Source organism: Oratosquilla oratoria, chromosome 44 (assembly GCF_046742065.1).
Source record: "Oratosquilla oratoria isolate Oo_2021 chromosome 44, ASM4674206v1, whole genome shotgun sequence".
In the NCBI taxonomy this organism is placed as follows: Eukaryota; Metazoa; Arthropoda; class Malacostraca; order Stomatopoda; family Squillidae; genus Oratosquilla; species Oratosquilla oratoria.
The window spans coordinates 6,618,695-6,632,348 of record NC_134820.1 but is presented as its reverse complement, the minus strand read 5'-3'; the positions used below and the strand labels follow the sequence as shown (position 1 = coordinate 6,632,348).

At 41.8% G+C, this 13,654-nt stretch overlaps 1 protein-coding gene across 2 annotated transcripts in view; it reads left to right on the top strand.

Moving 5' to 3' along the window:
• The window catches only part of LOC143022175 (uncharacterized), a 52,414-nt gene that overhangs the window by 33,558 nt on the left and 5,202 nt on the right, over positions 1–13,654 (top strand). For both annotated transcript variants that reach the window (XM_076180276.1, XM_076180278.1), the window contains 2 exons: positions 9,202–9,321; positions 11,132–11,323. In XM_076180276.1, coding sequence (XP_076036391.1) covers positions 9,202–9,321; positions 11,132–11,323 — 312 coding nt within the window. The remainder of the gene's footprint in view (positions 1–9,201; positions 9,322–11,131; positions 11,324–13,654) is intronic.

Sequence of the window (13,654 nt, the reverse complement as noted above, 5' to 3'; positions counted from 1 at the left end):
GATGTAGTCCCCCATCATTTTCACATTATAGTGGTCCTGGTACCTCTGCTCTATCTCCTTCACATTTTGGTGGAATTGCTCACCTTGTTCTTCTGAGTAGGTGTCTATATTGTCCTTGAATTTTCCAGGTGAGCATCCAGCATATGAAGTTTGGGACATCTTTCATCTCATGGCACCGAAAACCTTTACCAGATTCTGCACCAGCTGCTGGTAGTTTTCAGCTCTGTGGTTGCCCAGTAAACCCTTGACAACTGCTGTGAAACAATTCCAAGCTGTTCTCTCAATCCTACTGAGCTTATTGGAGAACTCTGTGGACTCGAGCACCTTCTTTATCTGAGGTCCAACAAAAATCCCACCTTTGATTTTGGCCTCAGATAATATGGGGAAGAACTCAAGAAGGTACTTAAAACTGCTGATTCCTGGTTGAGAGCCTTCACAAACTGTTTCATCACCCCCAACTTAATGTGCACTGGCAACATGAGCACAATCCTGGGATCAACCAGTGGCTCTCACATGACATTCCAGGTCTCAACTACAAATTCTCTTCGTTGCTCCCAGTTCTTTCTGTTGTAGTGGTCAGAGGTGGTTCTGCTCTCCCAAAGGCAGAGGAAGCATTGGAATATGATTAAGCCTTCCTGGAGACCAAGCAGGAAAGCCACCATCTTAGAGTCTCCAATAATTTCCCAATTGTACTGGTTGTAATGTAGAGCTTCCAGGAGGACTTTCACACAGTAGTAGTCTTCCTTCAGGCAGACTGAATGGGCTAGGGGCAGTGTTGGAAACTTGTTTCCATTGTGGAGGAGGACAGCCTATAAACTTGTGGTGGATTGTCTATGAAGAGCACCCCAATAATGTCAAACATTCTAGGCACATTGTGACAGAAGCAGAGGCCATCCATAAGAGTGTAAAAGCCTGAGAAAGGTTCATGCCAACTTCTGACTTTTCATTCACCTCCTCCTTGACCAAGTTCCACTGCTTCATCCTGGAGATGAATAATTCTGCATTGGACTTGGTCAGACCCATATCCCTGACCAAGTCATTTACTTCTTTTTGACTTGGGAAGTGAGGAACTTTCTCTTGTACCTCAGGCAGGTAAGCCAAGTCCTCAGCATCCATCTCTTCATCAAAATACTTGTCTTGAACTTCACCTGGAGCAGTTGATGCTGGCACATGATATTTGGAGCAATTGAAGGTGGGAGATCTAGGTAATGCACAGCAACAGCATTCTTTCTTTTCAGGCACTTGCTAACATCCACCATGCAAAAAAAAATCATTTTGTGGAGTGGTGTGTTGGCTCTAGCCAGAAAAGTGGGTTGGAGAATTTCAAGGACCTTATCACCTCACAGCCACCCTTCCAGTAGCTCCTTGCAATGCTGACACCAGTATTGAGGGTACCAGGGCTTGTCCTGGTTCCCAACTGGCATCCTGAAGTACTTCTGGTAGGCTTCACAAACCTTAACCGACATTTCCAAGAATAATTTTTTGCCTCTCTTCATTACATACTTGCTGCATATATAACAGGAGTGAGGGGGAGGTGCTGGCAGCCCCTTGAAGCCATCTGAAAATATAGAAATATGCAATCAGAAAATATGGATCTTATAGATCTGAAAGTATAAATTATAAACATGTTAAATGAACATACATTTATAAAATAAGTAGGGTAATTAAGGCTGTAGTCATCAAATTTTGAAGAAAAAAACAACAACAAATTGCACCAATTGCACATGCAAATATAACATAAATTGTTTTTACTGCAATTCTTAAAATTTTATTAGATTGAATGCTAGTGGCTAGCCTAGAATTTTTACAAACCCAAACTTATAACTATTTATCTTATTATCATTATTTTTATTGATTACCTAGGAACATGAACAAAGTGATTACAGGCCACAATTTTAAGGGGGTTGGAAATGGTTGAAGATAATGGAGAAAGGTGGGAGATAAGCCAGTTGGTGTTTGCTGACAACACTGCACTTGTAGCAGGATCAGAGGAAGGATTGAGGAGGTTGGTGACGAAGTTTGGGAGGGTGTGCGAAAGAAGGAAGTTGAAGATATATGTGGGTAAAAGTAAGGTGATGGGATGTACAGGGGGAGAAAGTGGCAGCAGTCTGGAAGTGAGTATTAAGAGAGAGAGACTGGAGGAAGTGGATAGTTTTGAATACTTGGGTGCAAATGTGGCAGGAAAGGGAGGAATGGAAGTCATTATAGAATGTAGACTTAGAGAAGCAAGTAAATGCTTTGGGGGATTAAAAAGTGTAATGAAAAATAGACATTTGAGAATGGATGCTAAGAGGAGATTGTATGAATGAGTGATTGTACTGACATCACTGTGTGGGGTAGAAGCATGGAACATAAGAGAGGAGGAGTTTGAGATGAGGTACCTGAGAAATATGATAGGGGTTACTGGGCTGGATAGAGTGAGAAATTAGGAGGTGAGGAGGAGAATGGGGTTGGAAAGGGAGTTGGGAGATGGGGTTGATGAAAGAGTATTGGGTGAATGCATGGAAGGAATGAGTGAGGAAAGATTGGTAAAAGAAGTGTGGAAGGTGGAGGTGGAAGGAATGAACATGAGGGGGCAGCCAGGGATGAGATGGATAGATGGGGTGAAAGGGGCATTGGGAAAGAGGGGAGTATCAGTTGAGGAAGGACAGGAGAAGACAAAAGGTAGGGATGAATGTAGAATGGGTGTGTATGGATGATGCTGTGATGCATGGGAGTGCATGAGGGATAGGAGGGTGAGGGAGTATGTGTGAAAAATAATTTGATCCAGCCCAAAGGGATTTCTAACCATCTTCTCTTTTTCTGCATATGGGGACGGAGAGGGCGGTCACTGATGATACGAAGTGGCCTTGGCACTTCACCATGTGTTGACGGAGCCATTATTAGTATGATGTTTTGCCTGTTACAGCATTTTCAAGTGCATAATCATAATATACATGACTGAGATTAATAAGAAGAACTGGGGGAGGGAATCACTGAATAATACTAGGAAAGGTTAAGGAGAAGGTGGACCAAATGTCTGAGAACAGGAAAGGTTAAGATGGAACACTTGGTTGGGTGAAGGACATTAGCTCACAACCGAGGAACAAAAGGAAGAAGAAAATGAGAAGGGTGGGCAATTGTCTACTGTGAGGATTTTGGAGGGCAACTAGGGATGGTTTAAAATTGTTTGGGCAATGAACATTAAAGGAAATAGGTGGGGTGAGATACTGAACATATCCCTATTTTGTTCAACTGTGTTGGTTCCTTGAATGATGGCTGCTTCCAAACATTTTCCATGGATCTTTTCGGGTTCATATGTTAGAAGTTCTGCATTTCCACTCCATCAAGTGGTTGCTACTGTTCCTTTGTGCAACACACATGTTGGTGGATGACATCATGGCAGACGTCATATCGGTGTTTTCGTATCTGGGTTTTTAGATCATGTGATGTTTTCCCAATATAGGGTTTTTCACATCCCCAAGCACGGAATCCGATAAACACTGGCTTTTTTTGTTGGTGTTTTGCCAATGGGGGGATGGAGAGGGGGGTCACCGATTTAATGAAGCGGCCTTGCTGTGGATGTGCTGTCTTGCGACACTGCTTCTGACCCAGAGCAGTGGACAAGGTGCAGGGATGACCCGTCTTCCAGGAGGTGCTAAGATAAGAGGGAGGGTGGAGGGGTGTGGAGTGTATTCAGGGATGGAATGGGTGGGAATGATTTTATGCCTTTTCCTTTTTGGCTACCTCCCTTGTAAGGGGGAAAAAGCCTTTGTATATGTATGTATGTATGTTTTGCCAATATTTATTTTTGTCCTCATGGTGTCTTTAATTGTTGTACTGGTCGGGCACATTTCCAGACTTTCTTATAGATAGATGCAGAAAACAGGCCATCAAAATTCTGGAAGGCTGTAGGCAGCAGGGCGTGACAGTCAAATGTCTCTTATTACCAACCAGCAACATTACCACCAACCTGACTTGTATTAAAAAAAACACCAACTTGGAAGTAGTGTGCCAGACCAGTAGGACAGTTAAAGACATCACGAGGACAAAAATAAACATCAGCAAAATGCCAACCAAAAAAGCTGGTGTTTATCGGATTCTGTGCTCGGGATGTTAAAATCCTACATTGGGGAAACATCACATGATCTAAAAACCCAGATACAAGAATACTGATATGACATTTGCCATGATATCATCACCAACACATGTGTTGCACACAGGAACAGTAGCAACCACTTGATGGAGTGGGAAAATGCAGAACTTATAGTATATGAACCTGACAAGATCCGTAAAAAATGTTTGCAAGAAGCCATCACACAAGGAACCAACACAGTTGAACAAAACAGGGGCATGTTCAGTATCTCACCCCACCTAATTTCTTTAATACCCATTGCCCCAATTTTTTTTAAGCCATCCCTAGTTGCCCTCCAAAATCACCACCCCCCTTGTAGACACTTGCCCACCCTTCTTATTTTCTTCTTCCTTTTGTTCCTCGCTTGTGAGCTAATGTCCTTCATGCAGCCAATTGTTCCATCTTATCCTTAACCTTTCCTAGTATTCAGTGACCCCCTCCCTACCTCCTTTCCTCCCCCCCCCTGTTCCCTTAGTTCTTCTTATTTAATCTCAGTCATGTGTGTTAAGACTATGGACTTGAAAAAGCTGTAACAAGCAAAATGTCATGCTAATAAAAGCTTTGTCCTCAAATGATGTTTATTTCGATAGGTAAGAGATGTGTTGAAAATGAAAAGGTTGAGTGATAAAAAAAAAAAAGAATACTAGACAAAGCTGTGAGAGGTATGGGATATAGTGAAATTTAAAAGAGAAACAGGAGTAGAGGAAGAATGGGCATGCTTCAAGGAGGACTTGTTAAAGTGGACAAAGGAGAGGCAGCGAGTGGTGGAATGAAATGGGGAGGATGATGCTAGCAGAGAATGGTACAATTAAAGAGTACAGCGAGTCCTCGTCATACGGTACATATGTGTTCCTGAAAACCTTACCGCAAACTGAAATTACCGTATACTGAACCCAAGTTTCGACTTATGGCAGACATACCTTCTCCCAGCTCTTTCCTCTTTAAAATATCTAATTTTACCTCCAAAACATGAGCGGATACCGTATCTGTGAATTTTTCTTACCATAAATAGAATCGAGGGTAGTAATTACCAAATACCATAACTGTGAATTTACCGGATAAAGAATTACCGTATAAGGAGGACTCACTGTATTAGTCCTGGCTCTGGTCCAGTTTGGAAACCCCCATCCCTTCTGAAAGCACAGCAAAATGAATTCTCAGTATTAAATTTGGGAATGGATGCAAAGAGTAGATTAAATGAAGGGGTGATTGTGCCGACAGTGCTGTATAGAGAAGAGACATGGCATTTAAGAGAGGCAGAGGAAAAGTTTAAACCTGAGATGAAATGTCTGAGAAGTATGATAGGGGTTACAAGGTTGGATAGAGTGAGAAATGAGGAGGTGAGGAGGAGAGCAGGGGTGGAAAAGGATGTGGGAAATACGGTTGATAAAAATGTTGGGATGGTTTGGACACATGGAAAGAATGAGTGAAGAGAGATTAATAAAAGAGGTGTGGAAGGCAGAGGTGAACAGCGTGGACATGAGGGGACAACCGAGGATGAGATGAATGGATGAGGTGAACAGGGTGTTGGGCAAAAGGGGGATGTCTGATGAATGAGGAAGGGAGAAGGCACAAGATAAGGGTGAGTGGAGAATGGCTGTGTATAGACGATACTGTGATGCAAGGAAGGTAGGGGGTTGGGGGGAGTGTTAGGGAATGGTTATGTGTGAATGATATTTTGATGTATCCCAAAGCAATTTCTCCCTGTCTTCTGTTTTTCTGCAAGAGGGGACGAAGATGGGGAGATTGCCAATTAAGTGAACTGGTCTTGCTGTCAATGTGCTGTATGTTGCTGTATTGCTTCTGACCCACGGCAGTGGATGGGATACAGTGATAACCCATCATCCATGAGGAGCTAAGATTAGAGGGACAAAAGGGTGATGGATGGGAGTGGAATTGGTATATCCCTTTTGACTTTGGCTACCTTCTTGGTAAGGGGTAAAAAGCCCTAAGTAAATAGATAGTATTAGATTTTGTGGCCAGATGTTCAAATAATTTAGTTTGAATATTCAAGTTACTGTTGGTAATTAATTTTGCTGTATTTAGCCAGGGAGGTTACCCAATTACCTTGTATTTTCTTGCTGCATTGTTTCTAATCCAGATGGTGGGTGGGAGGCAGGGATAACAACTTCATCCATTAGGAACTAAGATTAGAGGGAAGGAAGGATGGTGGATGGGAACAGAATAGGTGGAAGTGTGCATGTGCCTTGACTAGCTAACTCCTTAAGGGGGGAAAAGCCCTTGGTATATAGATATATATATAGCAAGGGTGTTTGGGAGCAAATCAGGACTGCTGCTTTCAATCTGTATCTCTAATTGTGTATTGTAGCCTCTGCTGGATGATTCTGATGTGTACCCTTTTTATTTCATTCATTTATGTCAATTTTGTCAACAAACCACTCCACAGAATACAGAGCATCTCATACTACAGTTTCCCACATCAACAGTCCGTAGATGACAACACAATATATCTTCCCTGAGTGACTTATTGACCTGCCTGTAGGCCATTGCTAGTTTTTGGGGCCATGATTTTCATGTAAGAAAGACCAGGGGCATTAGACTGACTGATAGTGTCTACCTGAATTGGTAGGGCACAATGTAGATTCCAAATGATTAGCAGTCCTGATTTGCTCCCCCGTAAATTTGGTCTTAAATATGACAGAATGAATTACCAAAGTCAAAGGCATAGATCCACTCTCAGCCATTTCATTCCCACATACTCCACTCCCATTCACCACCACCCCCTCCCACTTTTCTTTGCTCCTCCTGGATGATGGGTCATCCCTACATTTCGCCCATTGCCCTGGGTCAGAAGCAATGCAGCAAGACAGCACATCCACAGGGGAGGGGACAAGGTAACCTTTCAGTATTGTCATCATACAAAAAGTCAAAGCATTAGAGGGTCTGGGAGGAGGAGGACCACTTGAACCATAGTAGTGGGATCATTACCTCTTCCTAAGAAAGTAATTTGCAGTTTCAATTTTGATACCTCTCCCATTTTTTTTAATCACTGTTCATAATTTGACCCCCCCCCTCACACTTTTTTCTAGAAATAAGTGTCATTATACAGTATAGCTGACAGCATACTGCTGATGTACTCCAAAGGATCTCTCCTAATAGATTTAATGCAGTGGAATCATTCATCAGAGAAGGATGTCTGCTGTGCTTTCTTAAACTTCACTCCCTGTAGTACTTTTCTTCTTCTTCTCCCCCCCCCCCCCAGATGGGTCCAAGAGGAATATTGGTTGAATAAGGAAAGGAAAAGGAAAAGAGATTGGTGTTAGTGGAGAGTGGTGAATGAATGAGAAATTGACATTCCCCTAAAGAGGTCTCTTCTTGTTTGTTGAGATAAATCAGCTTCAGCTGTCGGGCCATGTCATGGAGAAGCTGTGTTTTGCTGCATTGCCTCTGACTCATGCATTGGATGGGTTCAGGGATGGCCATTTATAAGGAACTTAGATACAGGGGATAACAAATTAATTTTGAATGGGTGGAGTGGAGTATATGCTTTGATTCAGGCATCTTTCAAGGGGGAAAGGGCCTTTTGGTATTGTGTACTTATATTCTAAAAGAAGAAATTGTTTAATAGAACTGCAGTAAACTAAACTTGTTAAGAGGGAAAAGTCAGCAGACAGTTTATCTAAACTAAAGTTTCATGTATAGGATGGCCACTATTTTCATATCCTAAACCAGAGGTCAGTTTCAAGTGGCAACTTTTGGTCATATGTGTTCAAACACTTGACTGTGTATGTATTGTACTATTACTGAGGGCTGCATATAAATTGAGCTGCATGGTGCCATCCAACTACTTGCCTTACTAAAGGTCAGCATATTACAGATTTATGGTTGGCTCACCAATTGCCACATATTCTGAACTAAAATTTGGTACAGTGAGACCTCTCATCAACTGACGTTAATTAGCTGTGTTTGTGGTGTTTTTGCTGTGTTTTCGGTGTTTTGGAGTGGTTTTTGGGTGGCATAGTGATTGCACGCACTAAACAACATCACCGAAAACACAGCGAAAACACCGCAAACACAGCTAATTAACGTCCGTTAATGAGAGGTCTCACTGTATATCAGAGGCATGTTCACTTAGAACAAGGCGTTCAGTTTATTCAAAATTCAGTTTGAGGTTCAGTTGATCAATGTTTACTGTACAATTACATTGTTAAAGTGGCCTCTTAAAACTTATTATTCTACAAACTATATTTTTGATATTCGTATGCAAAGATATCTTCAATTCCCTTTATAAGGGGATGGTAAGAGTCAAAGCATTTTGTAATGACTGGAGATTAACATGCATAGTTTTGTTTGGTTAATTCAACAGCCACCAGACATGCCAAATTCGAGTTAGTTATGTCAGAGGTATTTTTGGATAGAACAAGGCATTTGGTTGATCCAAAATTGAATTTAATAAGGTTAATTTATCTATGATTTACTGTATAGCTATATTTAGTGCCCAAATTATATTTTTGCATACATATACATGGGTACCTTTTAATTTCCCCTAGGGACCCATGATGGGTACCTGCTTGTGGTGGTCCTGCAAGATGGACAACAGAGAGAATTATTTCCCTGTTGCCCATTTTCAAAACCCATCAGTTCAGAGCTGACACTTTCTCCAGACTGGTCACAAGATCTCTCTGTCTATCAACTTCAGCTGTACTTCCTTCACCTTTTCACACATGGAAAGCTGACAACCCTTCCTACTACTTTCAGCCGGTAATGTAGAAACAGTCCCACATTGATACAACACAGACAAGCCAAAGTTTCTTCCCAGTGAGCACTAGGGGAGGACTCAAGGATTGTTCCCAGCTACTGTAGGGCTATGGGTTTCCAGTCTGAAATTTTAAGAAGTAGTTGTAATGATTCCCCATGTAAGAGAGATAGCCCAAGTCATAGCATACTATTTGCCTTTATTGTGTGGAGAGGATATGGAAAAAAGGTCCCCCTAGCCCCCTTGTTTTACCCTATTTGGTCTCCTTTTACAATATGCAGTGGCAATATACTTGTTCCCTGCCAAAATTTGTGAATTTCATGTGTATAGATCAATATGGTGCAGTGTGGTAACAGGGCACTTCTTACAGTACAAGAAGCTGAGAAAATTAAAGCATGGAATGAAGAGCAGAAGGCATGTGAGGAAGAAGAGGAAGATGAAGGAGAATTGGTCATCAGAGAAGATGCAGAGGAAACAGCTTCTTTGACTAGTGAGTGTTTTTGTACTTATTGTAATTGTTGATGGGTGGCATTTCAGCAGTAACCTATACCCACCAAAAGATACATTTACAAAAATTTTATGTGAATAAAGAATTCTCAAATGTTCAGGCATTCATATGAATGGCATATGTATATTGTGCTGTATTTACTTAATTGTAATATGCAAGATTACAGTTATGCTCACAGAATCCTAAACTACATCATTCGTTCACCCATCCATTTATACTCTCCCTCCATTCACTCCTATTTTTTTCACTCTCTCTTCCCTACTCAATAGACATTCCTTGTACAGTACATCCAAAGCTTCCTTTACATCATTCATCCATCTTGTTCTTGCTTTGGGACCAGTGATGGGTATCAGTACGTGGTGGTGGTTGTTGTTGTTGTTCCCTAGACTGTCTGTCCGAGCAGTCCCGTCTCCCCAAGGAATGCCACAGCCAAAACTGGGTTTTCCCACAAATCCTTTATAGAGTGTATGTTGTGTTGTTTGCGTGTATGATTGTGTATAATGCAGTCTTCCATTATGTGTTGTATGGTATGGGGTGAAGTGTTACATCTTGGGCAGACACACCACAACACCCTTCAAATCATACAAAACAAAAGCCCTAAAAACAATTACAGGCTGCACAAATACAACACCTACAGACCATTTACACCATGAAACAAAAGTCCTCAAAGTCAAGGACCACCTCGACATGAGAGGCACACAAACACTTGCCGTAGCCACCACAAACACATCACACCCGCTACACTACATAGCAGAACACCCACACACACCAAGAAACATTAAAACAACACCCAAAGACCTGTATCACACACAGATACTCTCTTCTCTTCCTCCACAACCACCAAATACCAGCCTCCGGAAACATATTCATAATCATATCACTCACCGCTCCATTAACATACTGAAAGACAACACACTGCTGCATGCCAGACCCCCTGATATCCACCCTTCTGAATCCTCTCTCCCACGAAAGGACAGAGTCCACCTGGCCAGACTGCGGTGCGGCCACCACCCAGCACTTCTAAGCTACCAGAAGAGGCTGGATGACCGCATTGTGAACAGTATGTGGTGGTTCTGCAAGATGGATAGCAAATCTGTCCATTTTCAAAACCCATCAACCCCTTCACCTCTATCAGAAGTTGCAGCCTTGAGGGGTTGACACTCTCCAGACTGGCCCCAACATCTCTCTATTAAGTTCATTTTTTTTATACACAGCTGACAACTGGCAACTGGTTGCCTCCTTGTAGCACTTTCAGCTGGTGAAGTAGAAACAGTCCCTCACTAATATAACATCAATATGGAGGGCAGACAGCCATGACTTCTCCCCTCCTACTACTTTCAGCCAGTGATATAGAAACATACATACATACATATACCAAGGCTTTTTCCCCCTTACAAGGGGGGTAGCCAAAAAGAAAAAGGCACAAAATCAATCCCACCCATTCCACTCCTGAATACACTCCACACCCCTCCACCCTCCCTCTTATCTTAGCACCTCATTTTAAAAAACGATTTGACAACTTTATGGATGGGGATGACAGGTGGTGATGGATACGGAACTGCCTAGTTTAGGCCTTATGGTCTCTTGCAGTCTCCTTTATTCTTATGTTATGTTATGTAGACCCACACCAGAACTTTACAGAAAATGGACCAAAGTTTCTTCCCAGAGAGATCTATGGGAGGGTTAAAGGACACTTGCCAACAGATTGGGCCTGTTGATTTTCCACTCACTGAAACATAAGCCAACAATTAAATTTATTTGTATTATTTGTTAATTTTACTTTTTTTCCTAGGTGAAGATGAGCATAGCAAAGCGCTTGATGTATATAGTGTAGGAGACAATGAAAATGCAGAAAATGAAGATCCTCGTGTACAAGATTTGTGGCTTGAGGAGTCCAAGAACACAGAATTGGAGATGCGAGTGGTTAAACCTAAGACTCGCAAGCAGATCCCTCCACTCATCAAGATAACAACAAGACCACCAGGTATGGTCATAGTTTTTGTAGATCTGGCAGTATTACTGCAGAATACATGGAATATTGATAATACAGACATTCCCAGAAACCATAACTATTTTGAAATACAGCAAACTCCCAAAATTCAAAATAATTGGAACTGAACTCCTTTTAGGTTATGTGTGTGCATGTGTGTAAATATATAAATACATATACACACATATACTAAAGGCTTTTTCCCCCTTATAAGGGGAAAATAGCCTTTGGTAAATGTATGTATATATGTGGGTGTATATATATATATATATATATATGTGTATGTATGTATGTCAATTTGATATTTGGAAATAAACTCTTCTGCTGGGATTCGAACCCCCGCCAGAGTGGCTTGCTTCTTACAAGGCGGTGGAGTGACGAGTACGGTCCTTGCCTTGTAAGAAGCAAGCCGCTCTGGCAGGGGTTCGAATCCCAGAAGAGTTTATTTCCATATATATATATATATATATGTGTGTGTGTGTGTAAAACATGCCATAAGAAGGTAAAAAAAGAAGTTAGACCAGTTCTATTCTATTGTATATACCAAAGGCTTCTCCTTTACTTATAAGGGAGATAGCTGACCAAAGTATGCACACATCCCCCATTAACCACTTCCATACAGTGACGCCTATGTAGGCGGGATGAGGAGCAAGTGGGTACTCGATGATGCCGACGTCGCCATCTTAATTATATTTATTGTAGTTCTACGTAACTTTCATTCTCTCTAAACTGGCTTCATCATATTTTCTATGGTTATCAAAATACACGGGTGAAAGAGAATGAAGGATTGAGCACTGACTTTATTTTTTATAATGCGATTATTATGACGCAACATCGCACGTCGGGCAGCTAATGCTGCCAGACGTGCGATGTGCCCCGGAGTGAAGAGGTTAAATCTGTCACCCACTTGTTTCTCTTTTATCTCAGCTTCTTGTAGAGCTTAGTTATTAGGTCAGTAAATGCGCATGGAAATGGTATAGATGAGAGTGAAAAGGAAGTGGTCAGCAGTATGTTTGTGAGAAGAAAGATGGATGTGTTAGTGTTGAGGGAAACCAAGTTGAATGGAATGGGTAAGTTTGAGAGTGGTGTGTAGTGTGTCAACGTTTACAAGGAAGGGAAGGAGTGGCACTGCTGGTGAGTTGGGTAGTGGTGTAGTGGATTGGAGGGAAGTGCCCTTATGGATAATGTGGTGATGGTGAAATTTGGATGGGAGATATGGGTTTTTGTGAGTGTACCATAGCCGCCATAAGTTTGGATGCAATAATGCTGATGTCAATAGTTATGCCACAAATTAGAAGTCCTTTGCCCTCAATATCCTGCGTAAGCCAGATAGTATTTCATATGCCTGGCAGGGAGACCAAGGTTGGCTGCCACCAGGACATGCAGCGTTTCCAGGCTCGGTGCTCCTTGAGATTCAACAGGAGGAGAATTATGTTTATAGAGCTTGGAGCTTTGCCTTTGATTTTACGTAAATTCTCAATGGTTTGGCGCCTTTGTTGCTGGCTATGCATAGTGGACATGTAATTGAATGTGACAAGATTGCTGCTATAGTGCCCCTGTTTAAGGCAAGGCATTCTGTGAAGGAAATCTCTTAAAATACAGGAGTTACAGTGCATTCGATGCAACACTGGCTGTTATGTTTCAAGGATGGTGGGAGGAGCAGCATCGCATTGTGCAAAGTTAGGGTTTTCCTGTTGAATTTGTTTAGCAAATTTACAAGGAGACTTGTCTATCTCATGCTTAATAACATTTAAAGTGCATGGTGTGAGTTTCCTGGGTCTGCCACAGCGCTGACATGGGGTATATATATATATATATATGTATGTATGTGAAAGTGGCAGGGGTGAAAGTGGCAGTAGACTGGAAATGAGCATTAAGGGAGAGCGACTAGAGGAAGTGGATAGTTTTAGATACTTGGGTGCAAATGTGGCAGAAAAAAGGTGGAGTGAAGGTGGAGGTAGAATGTAGATTGAGAGAAGCAAGTAAATGCCTTGGTGGATTAAAGAGTGTAATGAGGAATAGACATTTGGGAATGGATGCTAAGAGGAGACTGTATGAAGGAGTGATTGTGCCAACAGCACTGTATGGAGCAGAAACATGGAACATAAGAGAGGAAGAGAGAAGGAGTTTGAATGTGTTTGAGATGAGGTGTCTGAGAAGTATGATGGGGGTTACTAGGCTAGATAGAGTGAGAAATGAGGAGGTGAGGAGGAGAACAGGGGTGGAAAGGGAGTTGGGAGATAGGGTTGATGAAAGAATATTAGGATGGTTTGGACACATGGAAAGAATGAGTGAAGAAAGACTAGTAAAAGAGGTATGGAAGGC